Raw genomic sequence first — 11759 nt, 5'->3', positions numbered from 1 at the left:
CCCCCGACTCCCAGGGCACTTTCCAGACAGCCAGTGCCACATCCCAGGCAGCCCCTGCTCTGCCCTTGGGGTCTGTGCCTGGCAGAAGGGTGGCTGACCCTCAACCCCTCTCAGCCTGGGCCCCAGCTCCCTGGGTCCTGGAACTAGCAGACACCCACCCTGTGCCTGGTGGGCTGGTCATGCTTGTTCCCATTGATGATGGTGTATTGGAAGGGAACTGTTTTAGATACCAATGTAAATCTGTGTCTACATCAATTCCACATGAGTTCAGTCATCATACAGGAAGGGAATCATAGCTGTGGGGGGCTCCATGGAGGACCCTGAGGGCCCTTGAGGCCAGTCCCTGTGGCCACAGCAAGGAGCATCTGCTTCAGCTAGTTGGATAAGACTCTCTCCTGCCCAGAAACAGGCAGAGGGACTTCCCCTGCTCCCCATCCATCGTCGTATCCCAAACACACCCATGTGGATGGTCACCTCAACGTCTCCGCTCAGCCCAGTGCCCGCGCTCTTCCTGATGAGGGTTAAGCAGGAGCGGCTGCCTCTCCCCATGTCCATGTTGCAGGCGGCTGCCTTCTCTTCAGATCCCACCGAGCAGAACAAGAGCCAGCCAGCTCTCTCCAATCCCAGGATTTTCCGGGGATACTGATAATGATGGGAGGTCCCAAGAAGCCTCCCTAATGCAGGCAGGGCCTTGTGAGTGGGTGGTGGGAGGGATCAGGGCTTCCTCAGCATCTGTCAGTCCCTGGTGCAACTGAAGGGGCTCCCTACACCAGGGGAAAAAGTGGGGCCAGCCCCTGTGGGTTCCCAGTGCCTGGCATCTCCCAGTTCCTCTGCCCTCCCTCACAGATACCCTCCTCGGAGCAGCGCAGCCCCGAGGACAGAGGCAGCAGCCCTGACAGCATTTTCCAACACAACTACATTTATTCACATTTACACACAAGGCCCCCAAGGCACTGCTTCCCACCCCCCAGCCCCTTCCCCCCAGGCCCTCCCTCCCTGCCCTCCCCTTTCAGCCACCCTCTCCCTCCCCTCCCCTTCCTCCCTGCCCTCCCCATTCAGCCACCCCCTCCCTCCCCTCCCCTCCCTCCCTGCCCTCCCCATTCAGCCACCCCCTCCCTCCCCTCCCTCCCTCCCCTATCCTCCAAAGCTAAGGCCCAGCAAGATCAGCATGGGGGAGGAAGAAGCTTTTGACTGCTTTGGGGCATCGGATGCCAGACCCTTGAGGACTGGCACCAGAGAACCTGCCCAGAAGCCCCTATTGGCTACAATGCTGCTTCTTCTTCTTCCTGGAGACCAAGGGGTCACCCTTTCTCTTTTGAGACTGTGAGGGGCCACCCAGCCCCCAAGCCAGGGATTGCTCCCCAGAGACCCTGAGCCCAGGCCCTGGGTGGGGTGTCTTTTTAGCAGGGGATGGGCTTCTGAAGAGAGGTCGCTTCTTGGACTTTGTGGCTAGGCTGAGGCCTCTTCTCTGAGCAGATTGGGACTGAAGAGCTCCCTGGGGTCCCCACTTTTCTGGGCTGAGAAGGCCCGAGGCAGGGACAGGGCTCTGGGGTAGCCACCAGGGCAGCAGCTTGTGCTGGGGACCCATGAGGAAGGCCAGGCTGGGGAGCTCCTCCTCCTCACTTGACCCCTGAGCCAGCCCGTGTGACTCCCTGACAGGAGACCCTCCAGGGAGATCCAAGGTGTCCTTGGTCCCCAGGCCGGGGCACGTGGGTCTGTGGTCCTGGGGAGGAGAGGTTGGCCGGGCAGCTCTCAGCCCAGGGGAATCCTGACATCCTAAAAGCGCAGCAGAGTCTTTGGACCTGCACATGCCAGTGCGGGCTCTGCCTCGTCCCTGAGGGTCCCGGGCAGCCGTCTGGGGTGGGCAGGTTTCCATGCCAACCCCTTGTTGGGGATCAAGGACATCTCTCTCTGCTCCTTGGCCAGCTGCAAACTTAGAAGAACTTGAGTCCAACCGGGCCATGCCATGACTAGGGGCTGCCCTCGCATGCTCTTTCTCCTTCAAGGGTAGGAGGCGCTTCTCCACTAGCTGCGGAAGGAAAGGGGGCACTTACTGGCACTACCCCAGGTGTGAGCAGAGCCTAGGGTGGTGGAGACCAGGACACTTGGGCGGGAGGCAGGGAAGCCTGAGGCAGCTGGGCTTTATGTCAAAGAGAGAGGGTGTGGCTCTGCCGGGCATCCCGTTGGGCCTCACTGCAGCTTGCATACTGACTCCCCTCCTTGGCTCCTCTCCATCCTACTCCCTCTGAACCTGCATCTTCCCACCCCGGAGTGGCTCCCCAAGAAGCCAAGCATCCCCAGCAGGGTGGGGTTAGACAATCAGGTGGGCCTTGTGTGCTGGGTCCCTCCTGCCCCTGGGGTACCTGGGCAAGGGTGAGTCCTTCCTCCTGCTCCAGCTCCTGGCTGAGGGCCAAGAAATCCATCTGTGGATCTGGGGAAAGCAATTCTTCCAGGAATCGGGGGTGAATGACGGCCTCCACCTGGAAACAGAAGGAAGAAGGCATGAGCTTCCTGGGCAGGGAGGAACCTGGAGCCAAGGACACCAAGAAGAGATGCAGAAAGCTGCAAGCACCTCGTCCCCACCCTCCTGGGACTGTCTCATATCATGGCGACCACCAGCTACAGACACAGACCGCAGACCTGGTAGCATACGCACACACCGACAGAGACACACAAACCACACACAGACACACAAACAGACCCACATACGGCACAGGAAAAGACACAGACACAGTTAGCATACACACTCCACACTCACACCCACACAGACACACAAAGACACACAGTAACAAATCACAGACACAAACACACAGCAACACACAGACACACACAGTCACATACACTGACACTCAAATCCATGGAAATATATGCACTGCTGAGTAACTAAGGAACAGAGCTTAATTCCAAGGACCTGGGAGTGCTACCCCCTGGAATCCTGCAGACCCCAGCACTCCAGGCCAGCCCACCTTGGTGACGAAGTCTTTCTGGGAACACAGCTTGTCAATGTAGCTCAGGAGGCCCGGGTCTGGGGGTGTCCAGTCCTCTTCCTGTGGCTGCTTCACTTCGCCCTCTTCCCGTTGTTTCTCGGGCTCCCCTGTGGCCCCGAGGGGAGGCCCCAGCAGCTCCTCCATGATGTCCACATACTCCTGCACCACTTCTGGGGGAATCTCCTCGGGGACCTTGGTCTCCGCTGGCCTCTGGGGCCTGGGTGGTGGCAGGCGGGCCTTGGTCTCTGCTCGCCGGTGGGGCCTGCGTGGTGGCAGGCGGGCCTTGGTCTCCACTGGCCTCTGGGTCCTGGGTGGTGGCAGGCAGGCAGTCGGGGCCTTGGGGCCGGCCTTGCTGGGAAGGTACACTGAGGCAGAGAGGGAGGAGGATGGGTGTGGTGAGGGCCACTCCTCCTGCCTGCACCACACAGGGGAGGGCAGGGCTTGGGGATGTGAAGTGGGTCCCAGGTGGGTCAGGACCACCTGAACCACAGCAACCCTGGAGGAGGCAGGAGGGACACATCTGAGACAGCATCACTTGGGAGGAAGTTCAGAGCCACCAATATGCCGTGTACTCTCCTCGCTCATCCCTGCTTCCTGGGCAGAGCGTATGTGGAGTTTTGGATGGGCGAGGGGAGAGAGTAGCTAGGAAACTTGACCAGGTCAATACTCAACATATGCTCCCGGAAGCTGTCCTGTTGGAGGGAGAAGATCTCCCTCTTGAAGGGAAGCATGTGGTGTGGGCACAGTGACCTCCCTTGGCCCCTTTGGCCTTTGCCATGGCTCCTGTGGGAATGTGGGAAGCCATACCTGGCTGCTTGTCCACCTCAGGGGCTGGAAGTCCTCGAGGTTCAAGCCTTGGTGGGGCTGGAGGAGGCAGGCACTGGGGCTCCTTCATCAGTTGCGATTTCTGAATCTGCATCTCCTCCTCAGCCTCAAACTCCAGGAACCTGGGGGTGAAGGAGGCCCAGGCCATGCTGAGAGGGTCCAGGCCCCCTTCCCCCAGGACCAGGCAGCGGCCGAGGGCAGGGATGGGAGGAAGTGCCTCCGGTGGACTGTCCAGGCCTTCACTAGGTGCCATCCCCCAGTCCCAGGAGGGAGCTGCTCCCAGAGTTCTGGGCTCACCCTCCCTCACCCGGCCCCTGCAGAGCCCATGGCATCAATGGGGCTTCCTGACTCAAGTCAGAGCCACGATGTCCAGGAGGGTCCCAGGGGATCCCTCCTCCAGGTTTCAGCTGGCCAGGGGTGGGGTTGATGGCAGAAGGCGTCAGGGATGATGCCCAGATGCAGGGGTCCTGAGGTTGGGACTGTAGGCCCCTCAAAGATAACCCAGGGGCACAAGGCCTGGGAGACCCATGATCAGGAAGAAGCACAAGCTGAGCCCGGAGGACAGGGCCCCTTTCCCCTGAGGCTGCTGTCTGTCTGTCTTCACGGAGGGGACTGCCCAGGAGCAAAGGCGGTCAGGCCAGAGATGGGGCTCATGGTGTCCTGGGCACAGGTCTCCGCGACCCAACTCCCTGGTTGGGCTGGGATGGGAGAAAACCGACTTCTGGCCACTGCTGTGAGGACTAGCACCCCTTCTCCTCATCCCCACAGCTGGAGGTGACCCACTTGGGCTGTGATGCTGGCTGCTCCTGCCATGACCTCCAGTGTCAAGGCAGGGGTAGGCCCCAGGCCAGGCAGGGGCTGCTTCCCAATAGGGCAGGACTGAGAGCCCAGAGCACTCTAGGTGGTAGGAGCAGCTTCCTGAGGGAGCCAGGGGCCCAGAGCGTCTAGTGTTTGTCCACATCCTCCTCATGCTCCATGCTGAGAAGCCACCACGGCCACCAGGCCTCTGTCATTCACTCTCACCCTGCCATGCGGGCCCTGCCCCCAGGACCCTAGACTCACTTTTCCGCCATCTCGTAGAAGATCATCCGGTCAAAGTTGCTTGTGTGCTGCCATTCCTGCACGGCCCGCCACAGTCCCTCCTCCAGGGTCATGGTGGGCTTCCGCCGGGCCAGGGATCGGAGAACTGGGCTGTAAACCAGTGCAGTCAGTCCCAGTCTATAAGCCCACCGTTCATCCCAAGCCCACCTGGTCCCAACACCTGGCCCCTGTGCTCCCCACACCTGTCCTGCCATGTCCCTGTCCTGTTCTCCCCCACGTGGGCTCCTCAGGCCCCAGGACATGACTGCAAGATCAAACATCAACACAAGCTACCAAGTGGCCTCTCCGACTGCCCCTCGGGTCCTCAGTGTTGAGAAGTGAACTCAGTACTACGGGTGGAACATGTGTGCCCCCAACACTCCTGTGCTGAAGCCCTCAGGGCCAGTGTGTCAGTATTTGGAGGCAGTCAGGGTCAGAGCAGGTCATAAGCGTGGATCCCAGACATGGAATCGGGAGCCCTGATAAGGGCAGGAGAAGACGCCAGGGTTCTTCCTCTCAGCCACAAGGGGACACAGCCAGAGGCAGCTCTCTCCAGCCAGGAAGAGGGCCCTGACCAGACACCCAATCTGCTGTCACCTTGATCTGGGACTTCTGGCCTCTGGAACTGGGAGACATGGATGTGTCTTGGCAAAGTACTCAGTCTATGGGATTTGTTACCGCAGAGCCTGAGCTGACTGAGACAGCGTGCACACAGAATGACCTGGGAGCAAGGGTTAAAGTGCAGGTTCCAGGGTCAGGACTGAGTATTGAACCAGCTTCCTGGGGACTCTGGAGTAAGGCAGCCCCTGGGGACGCAGCCTCAGGGTCCCGGAGCATGAGGAGCAGGAGCACACATCTAGAACCAAAGCAGAGCCGTGTCCAAGCCCACTGCAAGCAGCCAGGTACAGCTTCCCACAGTCCCACAGGAGACATGGCAAAGGCCTGTGAGCCTGGGGCAGCTCCACTCCAAGAATCGGGGTCCCCAGTGCACCGGGACTCCGCTCCAAGGGGGAATGCAACCTGTTCCAGGGTGCGGGGGCAGTGAGATTGTTGGGGATGAAGATGGGGCCGCCTTTCACCTACACCCCAGGCAGGGAACTTCCCTAGCGGAACGGCCAGTGTGTTGCAAGGTGGATGTGCTCAAGCTCCCGTTTGCTCATCAGCGGGAAACACAGGGTCACAGAGGCACCGCAGTGTGGAGAGAGGCAGGGACTGGGAATGAAACTACAAACTCTTCCAGATGCTGATGTTGCTGCCTCACAGTCACCACAGTCCACGGCCCGGGGCTGCTGGGCTCGTGGTGTACTCAGAGCTATCACTGGAGCCTGTGGCTTTGGGGAGTTCTCTCCTAGATGGCCTAGTCCTGATAATGATAGTAATGGGGACAGTAATCATAATTGCTATCACGTAATGTGTCATAGCATGTTCCAGGCACTGTGCTATGCATGTCATATGTGAGCTCAAGTCATCTCTTCACCATTCCCTGAATGACGCATCATTGTCCCTTTTTCTAGGAGGGATTGAGGGTGAAGATACAAATACCTGCCCAGCATCCACCCCAGGGTGGAGCCCAAGACCATTCCTCCACCACCGCTGTGCTAACTGGACCTCAGCAGAACTGCGGGCATGTACCAGGTTCTTTCTGGGCCCTGCAGCTCCTCCTCCCAGCCTGATGTGATGTGCTCCTGGCTATCAATACTGGGTTCAAGGAGGGGTACTGGGGTGTGTACTCAAAGACCTAAACCCAAACCGTAGCTCACGTCACACCAGAAACCCTCTCTGATCTGGGTCTTCTGTAAACATTGTTGTGAAAATGATTGAAAGTAAGGATTGACTGGACTCATGGGACAGTGACAGGCAGTTGAGATGAGGCCCCTGACAGTCTGTCCTGAGCTGCAGCCAGATTAATGTTGTTGAAAATGTACCTTCCCACAGTGCAACTCATCACCCTCACAACCGCCCTGCAAGCTCCCCTGAACAGCGGATGAACAAGCTCTCCTGTCCATCCAGCAGCCTCTTTACATGTGAGCTGCAGGACGAGCTCTGGTGCCCCGAGGGCACTCACATGAGGAAGCAGGAAAGTGCTTCGGTGTCAGGACTCTGGGGAAGGTGCCTCCGGGCCAGGGGCTTGTAGTGCTGCCAGAGTCGGAAGTTCTCATAGACACTCTTGGGGTTGCAGGAGTTGTCCGGCGGGGACTTAGCCTGGGAGGAAGCCAGGCTGCTCTCTCCATGAGCCCCTTGTGGCCATGGCCCAGCATTCCCTGAAGACACGATGGGGGGCATCTGGGCAGCCGGTGGTGGTGGTGGTGGAAGAGGAAGGCCCTGGGACCAGCCTCCCTCACAGGCCTGGGTGCCCCCAACCACCTGGGCAGCCATAACAGGCACCACAGGAGCAGCTGCCAGCAGTAGGGGAGGCGGACACACGACACCTCCGCAGAGGGTGCCTGGAGCCTGCCAGACGAAGGGGGCCTGAGTTAGGACCAAGGTCTGCGCCTGAGGGGCCTTCACAGGCCCCACCTCTGTCCTCATCTGGACAAAGATGTTGGAAGCCGCGGCCCCACTTGGGCCGTGGCCATCCTGTCCTGCCACCAGAGATGTGCTGGGCAAGGCAGACAGCACCAGTGGGCCGCCTGTAGGAACCCCTGCAGTCATGAGGGGTGGCCCGTGTGCTGGGCCGGGAGCAGGTGTGGCGAAGGGCAGAGCCGTGAACACAGACAGGGAGGTGCCAGGGTTCATGGTCACGGCCGGTCCCAGCACTGGGTATGCTGTGGAGACAAAGGAAAGAGGTGAATGAGCTGGGGTCTCCAGGTCCACACTAGTCACTGGGGAATCAGAAGGGAGTCCCAACAGCTGAGGGCATGTGACAGGGAAACTGTGCAGCTTGCAAGTGTCCCTGAGTGTGCATCGGATGCTCCACTCCTCCATGGGAGAGTCACTCCACTAGAAAGCCTGGCCCCGGTCACCAAGACTCCCTGACCCCTGTGCCCCAAGAAGCAACAGCTAAGCCGTCGCTGCCCAAGGGTCTCCCTCGGGTGTCCCTGGCAGACCCTGTCAGCCTCACAGGATCTCCCAAGCCATGGGTCAGGGATGAGTCTCTCAGCAGCTTGGTGGTCCTCACTGTGCTCAGCAACAGGTGAGGGGCCTACCCCAGGGCAGTGCTTGGCACTCAGAAGGCCGACAGGAAGTCAGACGCTTCTGAATATTATGGCCCCATCTCCTCTTCAATCTTTCTTTTCCTGAAGCTCTTGTAAACCCCTGTCTTTCATTGCTCAAACACAACAAAAGAAAACCACTGGATGGAAATCTTTCCCAAGCCAGTGCCCTACAAACCCTGAAGATAATCCATAATTCTTCGTGCCCAGCATACAAGTGATTGTCCTGGCACCACCAACAGCAAGTGCTAAATAGGGGTCAGATTCGGGCCACCCTTTCCTCAGTACTCGATGGTCCCAGCTGCCACTCAGGAAGCTCTGTTCCCAGGGAGAGGTTTGAGAGGCAGTGGTGGAGTCCCCTGAGATAGTGTCACTGCACAGCCAGCAACAGCTGCACACGATTAGAACACAGCCAGCAAATGGTGAGCAGCAGGGCTATCGGGGAGGTGTCTAGGGATTTTCATAGCTGCTGCTCAGGTTACAATAGGTAGTGGGACAAGGAGCCCATCTCTGGTCCTTCTCCTTTGAGCTCCCAATAACTGAACATAATGGCCAACCAAAAACAAGAGGTTATTGGGCCACGGACCAGGTGAGGCAAAGTTGTCTGGAACTCATCCCTATTCACTAGCACCTCATGCAGTCTCTAGTCAAGGGGAATAAGGGATACAGCACATGCACATCCTAACTTGAATAATAATATTAAGAGAACCATCTTCCTATTTGTGCGCTACTCTCCTTCCTCTACTCAAGGAGTAGAGGAAGGAGTAGAAACCAGCCTTTCCAGACCCTTCCACTGAGAACCAGCAAGAATCCACACCTGTCCCCCGTTCATGAGGTTGTATAAATAGAATAGGAACAAATTCTTCATCTCCACAGTAACACAAAGTGCAGAGGACAGGCCATGAGCTAGCAGACAAGAGAAAGTGGGTCTGAAGACCTGAGCTTCCACAAAAGGGCAAGCAATTCAGAACAACTCAGGAAGCCCAGGCCCTGTGTTGCCTGAACTTCCCCATCTGCCCCCATCCCTTTTAAATCAAAGCCAACAGCTACCTGAACTGACAGAGAAGCCAGCTCTGGGAGGGAGCTGAGAGGCTCTGGGCTGTGGCAGTTACAGCAGCCCCCAGCCTCGCCCACCCAGTCACTACAAGGTCTGTCACAGTTAACCCACCCAACAGTTTTCTGGCTGAGACCACTTCTCCCCACTCCTCCCTAAGATCTAGAAAACCCCAGTCTAAATCCCTCTGAACAGTATGGAAGGGCACCTTCCAGGTGCCTGAAGACATGGCACAGGACTCAGGCTTGCCTGTCATCCTCCCAGGGCCACCATCACAACATGATCCCACCACTCCCTACAAACACACAATGACATGATCTGTCTCCCTCCAGAAAGGATCAATCCATCCACTCCATCCTTTCCCCTACATGGTGTATTCCCCTAAGCATCTTGGTCCACCTCTAAGGATTCGTCCTCCCTAACCACAGACTCAGGGTGCCACGGCCATCCCCAGGTGTGATGTCCTTGGGGACATCCAGTGCTCCCTCCCTCCTCAACATCAGCCCTATCAACTGTCCCCAGGGGCAGTGTCAAATTTGAATTCCCAAGGAGTTGAGGCATGGCAGACTCGGATAATGCCCCCATCCCTACAGGCTCACCTCCATTTGAAGCCATCCCCTCAGGCTGGGCACTGACCACCGCTGTCTGGCAGTTTCCGCAGTGAGAAAAGTCAAGGGTAGGACGAAGAGAGCGACCTGGCTCAGCAGATGCTCCGGAGTCCAAGTGGAGCAGTGAAAATTTGAATTTAAATAGGTTTGGAACATAGGACCCCAGACATTCCGCAGAGGGGGAGGGGCCGTGGGCAGCTGGTAGGGGTGGGGGACATTCTGTGAAGGGCTTCAGCCATTAGGCAAGAACCTGAGTTTCCCTTCGAACTGGACGGCAGCAACACAGATGGTGTGCATCTCTTTAGGCAACTTTCAAATTGTCCTGACTCACAGCAAAAGCTTATACCTGATTTCCCCTTTACTTCCATTCTTTATCAACAGACCTACTTTTGTGCCAATCAACCCATGCTCCTTCCCACTTTGGCTCTTTCCCACTCTTGATGAATTTCAACAGGGGATGCACTTCCTGAACACAATTCAGAACATGTTTTCAGTCTGAAAACACAGGCGTTCTTAGGAAGGCAAGGGGACTGGGTGTTTGAAATCAGGATGGTCTCAGCCGATCCAGGCTATTAGGTGGTTGTGTGCTCATCATTGTTTCGGAAGCAATCCTTGTGCCCCCAGGTCATGTATGTCGCTGGAATCTCTGTCCACACCAGCAGGCCAGCCTTACTTCCCATCCCCTTAGCTGGAAAGCCTCAATCCAGGAAAGACTGGCTATGCGACCTATAGCACCAAGACCAGAAATCCTTTCATTTTGTTTCCCAGCATACTGTGCTGGGGTTAAATGTTTATTTTTTATCTTTTGAATGATTTTAATTTAACCAAGCAATACTTTTGCATGGTTCCAAATTCAAACTGTGCACAGTGGAATAGGCAACGACCAGCCTTCCTCCCATCTCTTTTCCCTGGCCACCACATTTTCTTTCCTGGAGGAAACAGGTGTTATCTGATTGTTTTTCATCTTTCCAGAGATATATTATGCAATCAAAAGCATAATGAAGCTATTTTTGCTGTCTAAAAATGCTTTCAGGTTTTTTGGGGTAAAAATTAATATATTAGTATGTTCCAATGTTTTCCTGATATTTACAATGACTGTGTTTATCCTAGTAGTGTGGCTCCTCTATTTCTGTAGGTAAATTCCTAGAAGAAGACATTGTTCCATTCCTTAAAATCAAAAGAATAGAGTGGCAGGATTTAGCAAGTATGAATAATGAATACCAAGTGGAATTTGAACTCAAGATAAACAGTGAATTAGTTTTTATTATAATTGTGATCCATGTGATACTTAGAGTATACTTTTACAAAAAAATCTCTTTTTCCTTTATCTGTGTTTGTCACATTTCACTGGGATCTTGCACTTTATCTGGTAACTCTTCCCAAAAAAGTGCAACATATGAAGGGATTATTGTTAACTCTCCACTGTGAGAGTGAGAACTTGCGGTAAGGAGACTCAGGTGTGAATCTTGGCTTCACCACAAAACACAACCATTGCAGAAAACAGTAGCAGGCTGATTTGATGAGAGGAAGTCAGCAGTAGCCATTACACCCTTCTCAGCTTCCAGGTTTAGTGGTAGCAAGCACAGTTGTAAGGGACAGGAGGGCAGAACATCGTCTTTTTCTTTCCTAACATAAAGCAGCTTACAATTCCTAGAGCTCTGGTTTCTACAGGAGTTACAAATCCACAACCTATGTTCATTCTGAGACAAGCCAGGATGCTATCCACCAATGTCCCATCCCCATTCCCATGCATCCCCTCACATGTGTGAATCCTGGCTGGCCTCTGCCAGCTCACTGTTGGCTTCATCTTCACCATACATTCTTGTTGTTTGGAATCTAGTGTCATCGCATGTGCTTCTCGGAGTGGGAATTATTGTAGTCTGTCTTTTAAAATACTTCATTCTCATTTTCACACTGAGAATCACTGTCCGTTTATCAGTGTAAAAATGACAGGAAAGAACACTAATGTTCTGTGTTGTGAACAAGGGGAGTGTTAGGAAACCAGTCAAAGGAGATGAGGAGTGAGTACTCAGACCACAGCAACAAAATCTTC

At 55.6% G+C, this 11759-nt stretch overlaps 1 protein-coding gene across 1 annotated transcript; it reads right to left on the bottom strand.

Moving 5' to 3' along the window:
• Positions 1-1255: 1255 nt before the first annotated feature.
• LOC111530818 (NUT family member 2A-like) lies at positions 1256-10824 on the bottom strand. Its single transcript, XM_026453861.1, is given in 8 exon segments — positions 1256-2029; positions 2364-2480; positions 2967-3352; positions 3795-3934; positions 4875-5003; positions 6958-7657; positions 9698-9855; positions 9857-10824. Coding segments are annotated over 8 exon segments (2622 nt in total). The 5' UTR covers positions 10075-10824.
• Between the last annotated feature and the right edge of the window lie 935 nt (positions 10825-11759).

This window comes from Piliocolobus tephrosceles, unplaced genomic scaffold, assembly GCF_002776525.5.
Source record: "Piliocolobus tephrosceles isolate RC106 unplaced genomic scaffold, ASM277652v3 unscaffolded_46166, whole genome shotgun sequence".
Lineage (NCBI taxonomy): Eukaryota > Metazoa > Chordata > Mammalia > Primates > Cercopithecidae > Piliocolobus > Piliocolobus tephrosceles.
This window is presented reverse-complemented; position numbering and strand designations above follow the sequence as displayed.